Source organism: Chlorocebus sabaeus, chromosome X, assembly GCF_047675955.1.
Source record: "Chlorocebus sabaeus isolate Y175 chromosome X, mChlSab1.0.hap1, whole genome shotgun sequence".
NCBI classification, from domain to species: domain Eukaryota; kingdom Metazoa; phylum Chordata; class Mammalia; order Primates; family Cercopithecidae; genus Chlorocebus; species Chlorocebus sabaeus.
Window position 1 is genome coordinate 23,772,724 of NC_132933.1, and position 17,638 is coordinate 23,790,361.

Genomic DNA, 17,638 nt, shown 5'->3' on the forward strand with positions numbered 1-17,638 from the left:
GAGCTGTGTGTCCTGTTTCTGACCTGGAGGCATGAGCTGCCCAGAGTGGGGGACCAGGGGCAAGGGGCCGTGCGCTGCCTTCCACAGTGGGTGACAGGGGTTCTTTTGGACTGAGTCCAGGGCCCCAGCTAATCCCCGTAGGCGTCCACACCCCATCACTTTAAAGAGGTCTACAGAGTCTGCGTTCACAAGCCAGTGAATAAACACCCAAAGTCATTTTAAAAGGTGCAAAGTCAGGCCCCATACTCTCTGTACCCAAACACCAATGGAGAGACCGGCATTAAACAAAATGCCTCTTCTGCAAGTTGGGAGACTACATTGTTCAAATAACTTCACTGTGAATGGTATTGCACCAACAACTGAAAATAATTCTCAGTACAGGCCAACTCAAGAAAAATTGTCTCTTTTCACGTGTAAATTAATACCAGAAAATAGATTCAACTAAGGCAAGAAGAAAAACATGACACCGGAGCAATTCAAATATCCTCATATTTATAAAACCCAGTGAAAAGGCCCAGGCATTATTCATAATGCCACTTTATACTCTGCAGCACTTTCAGCTTGTCCAAATGCTCTCATCTCTATTATTGGATTTTATCCTCCCCACAACCCTGGGAGGAGAAGCTAATATTATCCCCACTGAACAGATAAGAAAACGGAGGCTCTAAGACAAAGGGTTGAATGACTTGTCCAGGGTAACACACAACCCCATGTGTCCACTGGCTCAGGGACTCTCACTTACCAGGCCAACCTGCAAGTTAGCACATTTGTGCTTGCAGTGAGAAAGACCCAGGATTGGGACTGGGACCTGGGGCTCCTGGCCCCCAGCCCAGGCCTCTGGGCATCAGCTCTCACTACCTATCTTCCCCGAATCACTTCCTTGGCTGCTTCAGCTCAGCTTCTCCCACACCCACTGCCTGGCACATCTAAGAGGCACAATGGCTGTGCTCACACACTACAAGGACACTCTCAGCCTAACAGTCACGTATTCTCATGAGCTTTGAGGTCTCTCTGTGCCACTAAACAAGAAATAGGGCAATGTAGGGATTTCCAGTATTCTAGTATGCAGGGAGTGCAGAATAAGCAAAACGTTGGAACAATAAAAGCAGGTCCAAGGAGGAAAGGAAGGGTTAAACTTGCTTGAGTTGTTTTTTCCCTAAGCTGACCCATGCCTCGCCTGCTAGAAGGTTATCGTGGTGTACCTCCAGCTAAGGGGATGGCACATACCTTACTGATGGAACATCTTCGGGGGCTGGGGCCTCCTAATTCTCTAGGGACAGGGAATCACTGCTACCCATCAAATTCCAGGACTCCTCCTATCCCATGAACTCCTCCTGCTTCTTATTTTCAGCAGAGGCCTGAACTAAAAATTCAAGTTCAGTTTCCCCCTTGGCTCGCTGCCAGTTCCTACAAACCAAAGTGTTAGGAGGAGGAAAGCATTGGTTGCAAAGAGGAAGATGGGGAACTGCTGCTTAAAAACTGACCAAGTATGGCTGGAGAAAAACTATTTTAAGTCAGGGGGAATAAAGTCAAATGCACATACATTTGAACATGTCCTGTTTATTTCTGAATATCATTCTTAGCTGGCTCTTTCAAATACAGGTCATTAACTTTTACTTCCTAAGACAAAAACAAGTAAAACAGAACATCTAGCAGGGTGCGGTGGCTCAAGCCTGTAATCCCAGCACCTCGGGAAGCTGAGGCGAGCAGATCACCTGAGGTCAGGAATAAAAATATTTCGCACACTCCAACTTATGCATGAAGTTGGGAGGATGGGGAGACTGTGTGAGACGAATGTTCTGGTTAACAGAGTTTTGAAATATTTTCCAAAGAATTTTCCAAGGAATGAGAAGACAATAAAATACATCCAACACCAAATGAAGCAGAACTTTCTCTCTGCTGGTGATGCAGAAGGCCCTTTAGGATCCCGAGAGGACTTGGGCAGGTGGTATTGGCAACAGGAGACTATTTTCATTCTTGGCCAAGCCCTGAAAGGGGCTGTTTCAAACAAAACCCTGATCTTAGTTTGCTGATCAACAGTTTCCTTCTCAGGAAGGTGGCATGTAAAAAAGAATGAAGTGATTTGCACTTTCAAAAAATAGACATTTACTAAATCCTTACAGGCAGTTGTGAAGAGCTGCTTCCAGGCCCCTGATCTTGTAATTTTATTCTCTGCCCTCTGCATTTGACAGTGGGCCCACTGAACTGTTCATCTAATATAGGATGGAGCAGTGCCCACCTGTCACTGAGTCATCTGTAAGACATAAGCTTCATGAGAGGCGGGACCACATCTATTTTGTTTGTAATGCTAACAATAACAGCAACCACTAACGCTAACTGAACAACTACTATGTGCCAGGTACTACTCTACACACTTATGTATATCGCATTCTTTAATCGTTTTTAAAATGAGAGCTTTACTGAGATATAATTTATTGAGACATACCATGCAATTCACTTAAGTGTAAAATTCAGTTGTTTTTAGTATAGTCATAGAGCTATGTAACCATCCCTACTTATCTAGCTCCAGAACTTTTTCATCAGCCTGAATGGAAACCCAGTACCCATTAAACAGTCACTCCCCAAATCTTCCATCCTCCCCAGCCCTAGGCAACCACTAGTCTACTTTCTGTCTCCATGGATTTGCCTATTGTGGACATTTTATATCATCATCTCATTTAATCTTCACAACAACTCTATGAGTAGGTACTATTATTGTCTTGTGTATAGATTAAGACACTGAAGGCCATGGAGATTAAGTAGCTTGACTAACAGCACACAGCTAGGAAGAGGTGGGGCCAAAATTCAAACCCAGGCTCTGTGTCTGGCTCCAGGGAGCATACTCCTCATCAATCTATGATACCACCCTCCTGAAGATGTATTCCCATTGCCTGGGAAGGACTGGCATACAGTAGCCATGCAACAAAAACTTGCAAAACATTCAGTGAAACAGTTCCATGGGCGGAGAGTAGAAGACAGTCAGGTGCAGTGGCTCACACCTGTAATCCCAGCACTTTGGGAGGCTGAAGCAGGAGGATCGCTTCAGCCCAGGAGTTTGAGACTAGCTTGGCTAACATAGTGAGACCTCGTCTCTACAAAAAATAATTAGCCAGGTATAGTGGTACACACCTGTGGTCCCAGCTACTTGGGAGGCTGAAGTGGGAGACTGCTTAAGCCCAGAAGGTGAAGGCTGCGATGAGCTGTCATCGAGCCACTGCACTCCAGCCTGGGTGACAGAGCAAGATCCTGACTCAAAAAAAAAAAAAAAAGGAAAGAGAGTAGAAAATAATATGGTATAGCTGGCCGAAGAAGAACATGGACTTTGGAACCAGAGACCAGAGTCGGAGTTCTAGTTCTGCCATTTAGTAGCTGTGTAACTGGGTAGTGTATCCTCTCTGAGCCTCTGTTTCATTTATTTTCTCACCTGTAGATTGGTGTAGCATTCACCTCATAGGGTTACTGTAAGGATTAGATAACATATGTAGAAACACAACTCTAACGACATGAATTATTATTCTTATTACCACCGAGTGCAGATGGCAGTTACCTGCCAAATGTTATATGCTCTACTGCGTCATGACCCACGTTCCTACTTCATGTGTCTCTGACATACCAGGGTGTGAGGTTTGTGAGTTAAAAGCCACCCAAATACCTATCTCAGGGGTTCTTAACCTGGAGTCCCTGGGTGGGCTTTGGGTGATGAGGCAGAGGTCAGGTCCATGAACCCCCTGAAATTACTGGCAAAATTTTGAGGTCACGTTTCTGGGAACAGGGTCCATAGCTCTCATTAGCTTTTCGAAATGGTCTATGGTCCAGAAAAGACCATAAACTTTTGCCACAGACAAATTCACAGTGCTCTAGCCGGAAATTTGTCCCTTAGTGTACATCAACATCCAACTTGAAAGCTTGCTAACAGAACTTCAAGCTGTCCTAGATTTTCAATAAACCCTATCCTCAAATGTTTCAAGATTCTCCTTGGATCACCAGTGGCCTCTGGTCCCTTCTAGGGGACCAGGGGATTCTTATCAAGTGTTCCTGGCCCACCTTTTTGCCTAGAACTCTGCCACCATCCATAGCCTGTTAAGACCAACACCCAGACACCCAACCTGCCCTGCCCATCCAATCCCCAATGGGCCAAAACCCAAATCTGCTGCCTCGAGCATTTGAGCGGGTAGGAAACTGATGGATTAGCACAGAAGCCAAATTGGCTCTGACCCCACAAGGCTCCCAGCAAATCCCAAGCAGGCCCCCCACCAGCGGTGCAAGGAACAACCCCGTCAGAGGCCCCTGCTCTCCCCATCCCTAAGTTCTCAAGGCCAGTGTTCTCTCAGTATAGGAAAAGGAAGAATGGTTATTCAAGGAAGAGCCTGTTATTCATTGATTTCCCTCACCAATACCTTCTTCCGCTTTCCGACCTCATCTGGGACAATGGCTTCCCTACCCCAGGGACGGAATCATTTCCCACATCCTACAAACTACAAGCCAGCCTCTCCCCCAGGCTGAGACACCGTATATGGAAAATGTGACCTAGGGAGGGGACAGGTCATTATTCCTTTTACAAAAGCCTTCCAATCCGTTCAGTTCACACAGCTGCCCAGCAGCACTGTGTCACAGGGTAGGGGTCACAGGAGGTTGCCATCCACAGCACGAAGTAGACCAGCAGTGTCTCGGCCCCACCCTGGACCTTAGCTTGGCACTTACCTTGGGTCTGTGGGAACTCCGGACCATGGCCTTGGCTTGGGGCTGCAGCTGCTGCTCTTCGCCGTCCTTCTCTTTGCCGCACTTCATCTTCTTGGGCGGCAGAGATTCCGTCACATCATCTGGCTGCCACTTGTTCTTGCAAGCAAAGACCCCTACACTTTCCTGTTTCACTCGCGCCTGCCCGGTCTTACCCCGAACTTCAGCTTGGCCCCTTTGGGGAGCCGCTGGGAGGCCATCAGCCCGGAAGCAGGTGGCTAAATTGAAGACCACATCACCATCCACCTTCTCCATTTTCACTCGCCCCAGATCCACCTGGCTTCCAAGCTGTGGGCGCTCGGTGCTGGAGCCCCTCCTGCTGCTCGGAACCACGTCCAAGGTAAGTTCCTTGGGGTGGCTGTCGTGAGGTAGCAAAGGCAGCTCAGGCATCTTAGGCAGGTTCTGGGGGGTGGCCAGGACCAGCTCATGGGACATGTAGGTGGCCAGCACTTGGTTCTTAGGCTTCGTGTCTCCTGCCAGCTTCAGGCCACAAGCCCCCTGGGGGCCTTCCATCTTAGGAGTGCTGTCAGAGCAGAGGTGGCTCTCTGATTCCTCAGGCCCCTGATTCATTCGAATGTCCCCACCACTAGGCTGAACAGACAGTGCCAGGGTCCCAGTCTGAGGGCTGAGGGTCAAGAGGACAGGATTGACTTGTTCTTCGTAAGGCTTGGCAGCAATCCGGCAAGTTTTGTTCTTTGTAACAGTGTCCTGCTCTGGAACAAAGGAGCCCCCAGGCCGTGGCTGCCCCTCGGGAAGTCCGTGCACGGCTTCGCTGGAGCTGAGAGATGGCACACCAGAAAACTCCGAAACAACGTTGGTGGGCCTGATGGGCGCCCCCTGACTGGGGGTCAGCTGCCCAGCACTGGAAATGCCAATGGAAAGCAGAGACGCCTGGTGGTATGGGGACCAGCCAACAGGCAGGACCTGGGTGCTGGTAGGTTTCCCATTGACTGAACACCGGGGATAAATATTTGCTGGCCCTGTGGGTTTCCACAAAGAGAGTTCCTTGGTTTGGCACCCTGGCAGCCCAGGGGCAATGCGGGTTGGGGTGTATCGTTTCACTGTGCTTGGCTGTCCCTCAGCACCAGCCTGGCTGCCCTTTTTGCCACATGTGGCACCAGCGCCCTTCGGCTCTCCTTGATCAATGATGGAGATGGGCTCCTGCTTGGGGAGATGGCGGGGGTCACGGTTGAGGCCCAGGTTGGGGTCTTTGTTCAGCAGCAGGGATGCAGGCACTGGGTTGGCCACTCCCACGTAGGTGCCAGGAATGGTGCTAATCAGCGCGGTTGAGTTCTTCACCCAGGTGCTCGGGTCCCCATTCCTCACGATCTCAGGAAATATAACAAAGGGTGAGGAAGTGGAGCCCAGGCAGGAGGTGACGTTGCTGCCGGCAGCCTGGGTCGTGCGCTGAGACCTAGACAGGACTGTGGAGAGGAGGGCCTTGCTGCTGGTGTGCACGGGGGTCAACACAGGCATGGGGGGTGTCTTGCGCTGGTTCGGCAATGGAAGCTTCTGGCGGTTGGACTTGGAGGACAGATCAAGGGGCATCTCGCTGCACTCAGGTGGAGAGGCCATCTCTCGTTCCAGCTGTGGCGGTGACTTAAGAGGAGAGAAGGTAACGGAAGTCCCTTCTGTTTGCTGCTCGGTGCCAGTGGGCATCTTGGAGGGGTGTGGTGGGGCTGAGCTCCCACTGGGGGCTGGCAGCAGAGGCTGTGGAGTTGGAAGCACCTTGGCAGAAGCAGTGACGAGGGACGTATCTGCCAAAGGCCCAGGGACTCCGTCGGGTGCAGGCTGGGTGGTGGTGCTACCAGATGGGGAAGTGCAAGGGAGCCTGTTCACCTCCAGAGACACCAGCTTGGAATCCGAAGTCAGAGGCCGGGCCACAGAAAATGCGTACGGGTAAGAACGGAGCTCTGGGGAGGCTAGCACGCCTGGGAGACACCTGTCCTGCAGGTAGGATGGCAGGACGGGGAGCGTAAGAGTGGAGGAGACCCCTAGAGTGGTTGGCAGTGTGGCCACACTGAGCGGCTGCCCACAGCTTGGAGGTGGGATATATACCAGCGGCTGGCTCGGGGTCAGCACTGTCCCTGGCTGAAAGGACAGGGGTACTTTTTGCATAGCTGGTGCCTGAGCTGCAGGAAAGCACACTCGACTCAAACTGAAGGAGGCCGGGATGGGTGCAGAGGTGGGAATGGCAGCTGGCGTGGCAGCAGGCATGGGTGTGGGGGCTGGAGTAAAGATGGGGGCTGGGGTGGGTGCAGGCACCGGCGTGGGAGCAAAGGCGGGGATGAGGGTGGGGGTAGAAGGTGGGCCGGAAGACGGGGTTGGAGTGGGCATGGGCACAGACGGAGGGGCAGGGGCAGCTGGAGGTGTGGATGCCGGCATGGGAGCCAGAACTGGAGTGGGGACGGGAGCGAGAACCAAGGTTGGAGCTGAAGGGGGCACAGGAGCCTGGATGAGAGCCAAGGGAGGAGCTGAAACTGGGACTGAAAGCGGGGTAGGAGCTGAAGCCGACAGGGGGACCGGGCCCGAAGGGGGAGCAGAAGCTGGCACAGGCACCAAGACCGAGGCCGAAACGGAAAGGGGGTTCGAGTCAGAGATGAGCGTGGGCACCGACGGTGGCGCCGGAGCCAGAGCCGGGACAGGTGCTAAGGGAGGGGAAGGAGCTGGAACTGAAGTGGCAACTTGGACTGGAACAAGCCCTGAATGGGGGACTGGGGCAGGGACGGAGAGGGGAACCTGGAATGCATCTGGAACAGAGGGGGGGACAGAGGCTGAACCGGGAGCAGGGGGACAGATAGGGGCTGGCAGAGGACTAAAGTTAGTGGTAACCAGAGGCAGGGTCCCCTCCACAGGGACTCCGGTTCCCAGAGTTGCCAAAATGAAAGTATTCTTCTCTCCAACACCTTGCCGAGAGTCCAAAGCCTTTACTCCAGCAGGCGAGCAGTCAACCTGTTTGCTCATTTGGGTGTTGAGTGGAGTCCAGGAGCAGTCGGCCCTGCTGTTGCTGGCCTCGGTGCTGTCAGATGAAGGAAGCTTGAGCCCGTCTCCTGGGCTGCTCAGGGGCACCAAGAGGCCCTCGGCCTCTGCCACGTTCCCAGCATAGTCCATTTTTGGCTGGGGATCGTCAGGCTTGTCTTCTGACTTGTGCCCAAGTTTTTCTGTAGCACTGCCATCTGGGTCTGCCCCCCGGGCATTGCTGCCACTTCCAACTGCCGTGAGCTCCACCTGCAACGACAGGATAGCATGCACATTTCAGCCAGCTCGCTGAAGATGGTGCAAGTGTTCTGAGAGCCCTGAGAGGCAACTGCTGGTCTTCTCTGCAACTCGACCAACCAGGTCTCAGAAGACGCAGAGGGCAGCCAGCCAATTTGTGTCCCACCAACACCAACTCCTGGGAGAGACCCTGTCCCTTTCTGCCCACTTCTTGGGATGGCAGGCTGGGCACACCTTCTGGGCAGCTCAACTCCATCCTTTGGTGGACAGCACGTGGCTCCATAAAGCCTCTTACCTTGGAAAAACTGCTGCTGACACAAAACTCCTGAGATCCAAAGTGCTGGCAGTCGCCTGTCGTTGACTCCTCATCAGAAAGAGGTGCTCTTCTAGCATGGAAGATACAACCAGAGAAGGGACATGAGGCCCAGGATTAGAGCCACCACCACCTTCCCCAGAATGCCTCTTGCCTTCCTGGGTCCCCATAAAACCTTCCTGTCTCACTTCCTGTGAGGTGAGATTGCGAGGAGGATTACAAGGAACTGGGGGTTCTTGGTTACAAAGTGGAGGCTCCACACCTAGCGTTGGAAGTCCCTGCCAGAGCCCAGTCTGACTAGACTCCCTTCTTTGGACTGTTCACCCTGTTTTCTAGGGCTCTTGCCAGGAGTGTGGACACCCTAGCACTTTTACCTTTTCCCTGGAGCTTACCTGCCAAAATGGCCACCCAGGATGTACAGGGCATTGCTCAAAGGGGAGAGACATGAGAACCACTGAATGCCTCAAAAGGTATGCAAAAACCATTTTTCTTTTAAATACAATCTTATTTTAAGTCTCTAAGGGCAGCTGGCTAAAAGTGTCATATGGGTAATCTTCTTCTAAAACAAATAAACTCCTGTTGTGTTTTCAGGTCTACATCTGAATCATCACCTATTCACCTCCTGGCTTGCCTAGAGCAGAGACACGTTTATTAGCACTGGTAATGATACCACTTGGAGGCCACCAGGTCACTGGGTGCTGAGAGGCATTATTTTAAGAATACTACTTTTTTCCCTCCAGCAGACACTGCCCCCTTTTCTAGAGTTCTAGGCAACGCCCTCCCTTCTACCCTCCTTCTATCCTTGCCTACATCCTATCTCCGGCCAGTGCCCCCCCACCCCCCCATCAGTCTCCCAGCACCACTTTGTTCTCTCCCGTCCGAAAGGCCTCAGACCCCAAATTCAGGTTCATATGCCCCAGAGAAAAAGGACTCAAGGCCAGACAGTCGGGTCCCAAAGGAGGAAAACTCAACTGCATCTCCCCCTGCTCAAAAAGTCTTCTCCAAATTTCAGGTAAGCATCATAGAAAATGGTACATCCTAACCAAAAAAAAAAAAGGAAGGGGTGGTATTAGACTGGAAGGGTGAAGTTACCCACTGAAAGTCTGGTATTTCAAGTACAGCAAGAACTATTAGGCCAGGCAATGTGGCTCACACCTGTAATCCCAGCACTTTGGGAGGCCAACCAAGGTGGGTACATCACCTGAGGTCAGGAGTTCCATATCAGCGTGGCCAACATGGTAAAACCTCAACTCTACTAAAAAATACAAAAATTAGCTAGGTGTGGTGGCAGGCACCTGTAATCCCAGCTACTTGGGAGGCTGAGGCAGGAGAATCGCTTGAGTCTGGGAGGCAGAGGTTGCAGTGAGTCGAGATCCCACCACTGCACTTCAGCCTGGGCGACAGAGTGAGACCCTGTCTCAAAACAACAACAGAAAAAAACTATTGCCCCCTGCCCTTGGGAGCTGTGGGTGGGAGTGGCCAAGGAGGAGGTTGAAGTTAAAGAATAAAACCCCAACATAGATGCTGCAGTGCGTTTCCTGGGTGGGCAAGGCACAGGACTGCTCTGTGTGCTCCTGGGGAAATACACTGTGCCTGAAATCACCTCCCTTCTTTCTCTCCTTTTTTCCCTGTTTTGGTTTTTTTTTTTTTTTTTTTTTTAGATTGAATCTCGCTCTGTCACCCAGGCTGGAGTGCAGTGGCGCAATCTCAATCTCGGCTCACTGCAACCTCCGCCTCCTGGGATCAGGCAATTCTCCTGCCTCAGCCTCCTGCGTAGCCAGAATTATAGGCATGCGACACCACGCCTGGCTAGTTTTTGCCTCCCTTCTTTAGAGCCTCACCCCAAGCTCCTGAAGACAGCCCTGAAGAAGCCAGCTCCCGCCTCCCCAGTCACCCTAGCCAAAGGGCAGTCAGGGTGCTGGAGCCAACCCCAACAAGAAGGGGGAGGGTGCTGCTAACTCCCTCCCTCCCACTGAAACAGGGACTCCAAAATTGTACCTGGGGCAAGAGAAGCAAAAAAGGCAAGGGGGATCACCACGGGCCTCTCCCCATCTTTTCAGGGATCCAGAAGGGGCTAACCGAGGGGGAAAGGCTTGTTCCCTTTAAAAGGCAGTTAGGCTGGCAGAAGTGGGAGGGCTCCACTGCTGGAAGTGACTGTTGGTGACAAACAGAAATGACCGTAAGGAGAGGCAAGGGCTTTAGATGCAGTCAGGGTGGTCTCGGGAAGGGGAGGGAGGGAGGGACTGAGGGAAAGGGAAAACATACTTTCACATCAACTCCTAAGAGACCACAAAAGCGAGACGTATGCCCAGCCTTGGGCCAGGGGGAAGCGTGTTCCCACTAGAATTGCCAGGGATGATTTTGGGGGGAATACTCCAGGGAAAACAAGCAGCACTTTCCCCAAGCAACCCCACATGGGAAGGTGCTATTTATTTACATTCTTTCCCCTCCAGGTCATACAAAAGGCAGTGGGCTGCATCCTCACTCCCCCCTTGCAAGCTCCCACCCTGCCTGAGATCACACCTTGAAAGCAGAATCCCTGCTCTCGAAGGCAGCTGCGAGAGAACCACAGAACCAGGCCAAGCAACAGCAGTCCTGGCTACTCCAGCCATACCCACGCCTGAGTGCCAGCCCCAAAGGCACTGCAAAATGTCATGCAGCCGTGTTTCAAATCCTCTGAGAAGAGGGGTGGGCAGAGCTAAGCAAACATTAACTTGCTCCATTGAGAGAAGAGCCTGGGACAGGAGTAACTTGCAGGGGAGGGGGCCCGGGAAGAGCTGGGTCAACCAGGCAAGGTTATGACGTGCAGCTGGCGGGGGCAGGGGCGGAAGGAGGGTACAGAGGTCATAGCAGGCTTCAGTCAGGACTGAAAATCAATCCTGCTGTTTCTTCCCACCACAGAGGAGGCAGAGCTGTTATGTTCAAGGTTTTGTGGAACTTAAACCAGAAACGGCCATGACCCCTCAGGGCTGTTTCCCTAATTATTAAGGGCTAGCACCACTGTCAAACCAGGCCCTCTTCAGTTCCTGCTGGGCCCAGACTACCCATAAGAGAAATATACCACCCAGCACATACCAGGCTCCTTACCTTCCAGTCCTGGGAGATTTTCCCTGGTTCGAGTCCCACAGTACCCCAAGACTGCCTTCATTCCAACTCGGACCTTTCCCAAACACACTGAGCTTTTTTATTTTTATTTATTTATTTTTTTGAGATAGAGTTTCTGTCTTGTTGCCCAGGCTCGAGGAGTGCAATGGTGCGATCTCAGCTCACTGCAACCTCCGTCTCCTGGGTTCAAGCAATTCTCCTGCCTGAGACTCCCAAGTAGCTGGGATTACAGGCATGTGCTACCACACCAAGCTAATTTTTGAATTTTTAGTAGAGACGGGGTTTCTCCATGTTGGTCAGGCTAGTCTCGAACTCCCGACCTCAGGTGATCCACCCGCCTCGGCCTCCCAAAGTGCCGGGATTACAGGCGTGAGCCACTGTGCGCCGCCATACTGTGCTCTTATTGTCCCAGGGAAATACCAGCTCTCACCTCAAACTCCTACTCATTCCTCAAGCCCGGGCTCAAATGCCACTGCCTCTGGGAAGCCTTCCCCTATTCTCCCACCAGGAGGTTTGTCGATTCTTGCATCTGGACTCCCACCGGACCCAGACATGCTACTCTAGGGCACTCACCACCAATGTACTAGGACTATTGGTTTGCTCTCATTATGTTGAATAAATGTTTGTTGAATGAAGGCATGAATTAATCCTAGAAGGGATGCAAGCAGGCAAGCAGACACATTTAGCTGTAGGTTTGCCTAGAGACAGCCACCTGGGGCCAGCCTATGCCTCCTGTTCTGCAGTTCTCAATTGCAGCTACCAAAGCTGGCAGGCCTCTAAAACATCACTTTAAAAGTTGAACCCCAGGCACAGCTTTGTACCCTAAATTCCTAAATTCTACAAGTTGTAAAAGGCCAAGGAAAAGGATTTTTAAATAAGGTGAGATTACATTTTGGAAACCAGTGATAACATGGCCTAGACTGTAGCAAGAAGGTGATAATAAAGGGTGGATGAGATGAAAAGTGGCAACACTTAAAAAGTCATCTTAGGCCGGGCGTGGTGGCTCACATCTGTACTCCCAACACTTTGGGAGACCGAGGCGGGCAGATCACCTGAGGTCGGGAGTTCGAGACCAGCAGGACCAATGTGGAGAAAACCCGTCTCTACTGAAAATACAAAATTAGCCGGGTGTGGTGGCACATGCCTCTAATCCCAGTTACTCAGGAGGCTGAGGCAGGAGAATCGTTTGAACCCGGGAGGCACAGGTTGTGGTGAGCCAAGATCACACCACTGCACTCCAGCCTGGGCAACGAGAGCTAAACTCCGTCTCAAAAAAAAAAAAAAAAAAAAAAAAAATGGTCATCTTAAGCACCAGGCACAGGTTTAGAAGGAGGGAAAATCTGGCCAGGCATGGTGGCTCACATCTGTAATTCCAGCATTTTGGGAGGCCAAGGTGGACAGATTGAGATAAGGAGTCTGAGACCAGCCTGGGTGACATGGTGAAACCCTGTCTCTACTAAAAATACAAAAATTAGCCAGGCATGGTGGTGCACACCTGCAATCCTAGTTACTCAGGAGGCTGATGCACGAGAATCACTTGAACTCAGGTGGCGGAGGTTGCAGTGAGCCAAGATCGTGCCACTGCATTCCAGACTGAGCAACCGAGCAAGACTGCATCTCAAAAACAAAAAACAAGATGGAGGGAAAATCAGATTTTGAGTCTACTTCCTGCTCCCTTCTTGGCAGGGATTTATAGTAGATGGTGAACTAAGGTAACTTGTCTGTTGGTCTTTTTTTATTACTATTTAATTTTACTGTTTTTGAGACAGAGTCCTGCTCTGTCACCCTGGCTGGAGTGCAGTGGTGCAATCTCGGCTCACTGCAACCTCCACCTTCCAGGTTCAAGTGATTCTCTTGCCTCAGTCTCCCCAGTAGCTGGGATTACAGGCATACACCACCATGCCTGGCTAATTTTTTTGTATTTTTAGTAGAGACGGGGCTTCGCCATGTTGGCCAGGCTGGTCTTGAACTCCTGACCTCAGGTGATCCACTCGCCTTGGCCTCCCAAAGTGCTGGGATTACAAGCATGAGCCACAGTGCCCAGTCCTGCTGGTCTTTTGAAGGCTCTAGTCCAGATTTCTGCATCAAAGTCTCAACTACTTATAACTAGGTCAACATGACCCGCCAATGAATACTTAAGCAAATCATTATTATCACCCTGCCTTTCCCTAGATCATCTCCTAGTGATCATCTGAGGACATGCTTCATATGTAAAGGAAAACACTTTTCTTCCTGAGCACCTGAGAATTTCATCTCATTTTCCATGGTCTTTACTCTTGTATCCTACAATTAAATTCCTTTTAAGCCCATCTCTAACTTGTTCCTCAGTACAGAGAACATTAAGCTATCAGGCACTAATGGCTTAAGAAAATAGAAAGGTCTATTCTGCTAACCTTGACCTCAGATAAGTATATACTTCTTCGGTTAGGAACAGAAGAAGAAAGTAGATAAACACAAAGACTTCCATTCCTTTTCCCCTCAAAATCACCAATACTCCCCCATATGCACACACACATTTCTAAGGTTTACCCAAGAAACGTCAAATCTTGAATCCCAGGGAAAGCCATATTGTTCTGTGGCTTGGTGATTTATCTGATGTATATTTGAATTTAAACAGTCAGTGGGTTGAAACAACAGAAAAACACCAGCAAACATGAAAGAGCAGTGCCTTCTCTAAAAACGGGAGAGACGGCCGAGTGCAGTGGCTCATGCCTGTAATCCCAGCACTTTAGGAGGCCGAGGTGAGTGGATCATGAGGTCTGGAGTTCGAGACCAGCCTGGCCAACATAGTAAAACTCCGTCTCTACTAAAAATACAGAAATTGGCCAGGTGTGGTGGCATGCGCCTGTAGCCCCAGACTCTGTCTCAAAAAAAAAAAAAAAAAAAAAAAAGGGCCGGGCGCGCTGGCTCATGCCTGTAATCCCAGCACTTTGGGAGGCCGAGGTGGGTAGATCACGAGGTCAGGAGATCGAGACCATCCTGGTTAGCATGGTGAAACCCTGTCTCTACTAAAAATACAAAAAATTAACCAGGCATGGTGGTGGGTGCCTGTAGTCCCAGCTACGTGGAAGGCTGAGGCGGGAGAATGGCATGAACCCAGGAGGTGGAGCTTGCAGTGAGCCCGAGATCGCACCACTGCACTCCAGCCTGGGAGTGACAGAGCGAGACTCTGTCTCAAAAAAATTTAAAAAATGAGAGAGGCACTGCAGCCATCACACACAGCTCTTTGATCAAGGGTTATGAAAGCCAAATGTAAATTCTGAAGGCCATTTTGAGTGCTTTGGGTATGGGCATGATCAGGAAATGGCACATCTTGGTCAACCAAATATTCTGGGGAACAGATAACTGAAAACACACACACGTCAGGCAGGTGTCACCAACTCTCAAGACTATGCTAGGCGGTCTCAACATCCTTTGATACTTCATAAGGATCTCACTTCAAATTGGAATTAGCCTCATGAGGTGGGAAAGCGCTGACCACCAGAATGCCTAATGCCAGTTCCCAGCAGAAATCTGAACAATAAAACCATCTTTCTTCCAGACCTAGATCAAGGACTGAAAATACCTTATATATATCCTTGAGCACCAAACTTTGAGGCAGCAAATAAAAACTGCAATCGCTGGCCGGGCATGGGCAGTGGCTCATGCCTGTAATCCCAGCATTTGGGGAGGCTGAGGCAGGCAGATCACTTGAGCTCAGGGGTTTGAGACCAGCCCGGGCCACATGGTGAAACCCCCGTCTCTACAAAAACTACAAAAAAAAAAAAAAAAAATTAGCCAGGCGTGGTGTTGCTCGCATGTGGTGGGAGAATCACTTGAGCCCAGGAGGCAGAGGTTGCAGTGAGCCAAGACTGTGCTGCTGCCCTCCAGCCTGTGTGACAGAGTGAGGCCCTGTCTCAAAAAAAAAAAAAAAAAAAAAAAAAAAAAAAAAATTGCCATTGCCTGAGCTTTCCCTTACTCCCCAGTCTGACAGTTGTTAATGAGTAGACAAGTGCTAGCTGGCAAAAGGTCATTTTTTTGGCCTCCTCACCTTCGTCTGAAAAGAGATAGCATGGCAGATCAGGCCACTCACACAGCCCCATCTCCATCCCACCACAGGAAAATTAGAAACAACTAAGAGTCTCCTCCCCAGGGTCCCTCCCCAGGCCCTATTGTGTGCAGCTATCCCTCTGGTGATGAGGTACCACTCACTGGAGGCCAGCAGCGGCCACCTTCCGCCTCCTCACCTCTCCTCGTTGATGCCACACATGCGAATCCGGTCAGAACTGGTCCAGTTGTGCACGCTGCTGTAGAGCGGTGCTGTAGAGATCATGACAGCCACTCACCACCAGATAGGACCTGCTGTGGCCACTCCCCCTGGGGAAAAGAATTCCAGAAAATCAAAACTCGTAACAGGGACAGCTGCTTCAATCACCTTTTACAGAGCAATGTTTCAATAAAGGTAATTACAGCATCAAAATGTTAAAGCAGCCAGCCTGCTATGGAAAATTAAGGTCTAAACCGGGAAGAAGGAGCACTAGCTTTCTAGGAATCCATAGGTTTCAGGATGGAGATGAGGACATTGTTAATCACCTAGAGTAGTTTTAAATTATCTTAAAAGACAGATATGCTTGAGTGTTCGAGGAAATTCAATCTATTTCAGACAAATGAGATGACAGTATATTTTTCTACACACATTTAGCCTAACCAACTACAATTAGAGAATCATACCCATATATGAATGGTGCACTGAAACACTACTGGTGACCTTTTTCTCTTCTACTCTCTAATCCATAGGTACTGAAGTATTTGAGTGACGTAGCCAATTTACACTCTTCAGAGGAAGCACATGCTGTTTTTTATAAGTCCTTCAAAAATACTCCATTGACTTTGACTTGGACGTAACACATATATCTAACCTGGTTTCAAGCTCCCTCCAAATCAGGTGTGGTATTCCTTGCACACTGACCACCAACAAGCAAACAAACAGAAAACAATGTTCCATCAAGAACCACATGTTTCGGCAGGGCGCGGTGGCTCACGCCTGTAATCCCAACATTTTGGGAGGCCAAGGCGGGTGGATCACCTGAGGTCAGGAGTTCGAGGCCGCCTGGACAACATGGTAAAATCCCGTTTCTAGTAAAAATTTAAAAAATTAGCCTGGCATGGCAGTGCGCACCTGTAATCCCAGCTACTCGGAAGGTTGAGGCACAAGCATTGCTTGAACCCAAGACGCGGAGGTTGCAGTGAGCTGAGATCGTGCCAGCACACTCCAGCCTGGGCCACAGAGCAAGACTTCATCTCAAAAAAACAAAACAAAACAAAACACATGTTTCCGTCCTTGTCCCTTCCTATCAGTCTGTTGTCTCCATGCTCCAACACTCTCTTCACCAGCCAATGTCCCTCTCTCGCTTTCACAAGCAGGGCACAGTCAATTTACCTTCTAGAAAAAATGAGCCACCAAGAAAAAGCTTTATCCAGTGAGCTTGTCTTGAGACCCTTAAGCTCTCAAGTTAACTTATTAACTAAAATCCTTATTCATTGAAGTTCAGCTGAACAGAACCCTACAGTTATCAGAATTGTATGTTGTTCTCCACTTTCCAAAGAAGTAAATCACAGTAAGATATAGTTGTATGAGGGATTTGTTTCATGTATCCGTTTTTCAATTTTCAGAGATTGTCCACATTCAACACAGTATCACAATTTATTGTATTCCTACTATGAGCCAGCACCATCCTATGTACTGAGGATTCAACGATTAACAAAACAGAACAAAATCCCTGCCCATGTGGAGCTTACATCCCAGGGGGATGACATGGACAATAAACATGTTAAATACTTCTATGTCACAGCATGTTAAATAATTGTATGTCACGGCATGTTAGAAGATAGTACAACAGGTTAGGTGCAGTGGCTCATGCCTGTAATCCCAGCACTTTGGGAGGCCGAGGCAGGTGGATCACCTGAGGTCTGGAGTTCAAGATCAGCCTGACCAACATGGAGAAACCCCGTCTCTACTAAAAATACAAAATTAGCCAGGCGTGGTAGTGCATGCCTGTAATCCTAGATACTCGGGAGGCTAAGGCAGGAGAATTGCTTGAACCCAGGAGGCAGAGGTTGTGGTGAGCTGATATTGCGCCATTGCACTCCAGCCTGAGCAACAAGAGTGAAACTGTCTCAAAAAAAAAAAAAAAGGAGGAGGAGGAGGAGAAGTACAACACAGACTAAGGGGCAAGGACACAGTCTAAGGTGGGGAGGGCCACTATCTGAAATAGGGTGAGCAGGGTA

At 49.9% G+C, this 17,638-nt stretch overlaps 1 protein-coding gene across 10 annotated transcripts in view; it reads right to left on the reverse strand.

Moving 5' to 3' along the window:
* Positions 1-17,638, reverse strand: part of BCORL1 (BCL6 corepressor like 1) — a 78,108-nt gene that overhangs the window by 37,337 nt on the left and 23,133 nt on the right. For 9 of the 10 annotated variants that reach the window (XM_073013407.1, XM_073013406.1, XM_073013405.1 and 6 more), the window contains 3 exons: positions 15,598-15,727; positions 8,249-8,339; positions 4,702-7,965 (listed from right to left, as the gene is read on the reverse strand). In XM_073013407.1, the coding sequence (XP_072869508.1) occupies positions 4,702-7,965; positions 8,249-8,339; positions 15,598-15,683 (3,441 nt within the window). In that variant the 5' untranslated portion in view covers positions 15,684-15,727. Of the gene's footprint in view, positions 1-4,701; positions 7,966-8,248; positions 8,340-10,264; positions 10,363-15,597; positions 15,728-17,638 lie in introns of those variants that run through there. The other variant, XM_073013408.1, reaches the window with a different exon arrangement.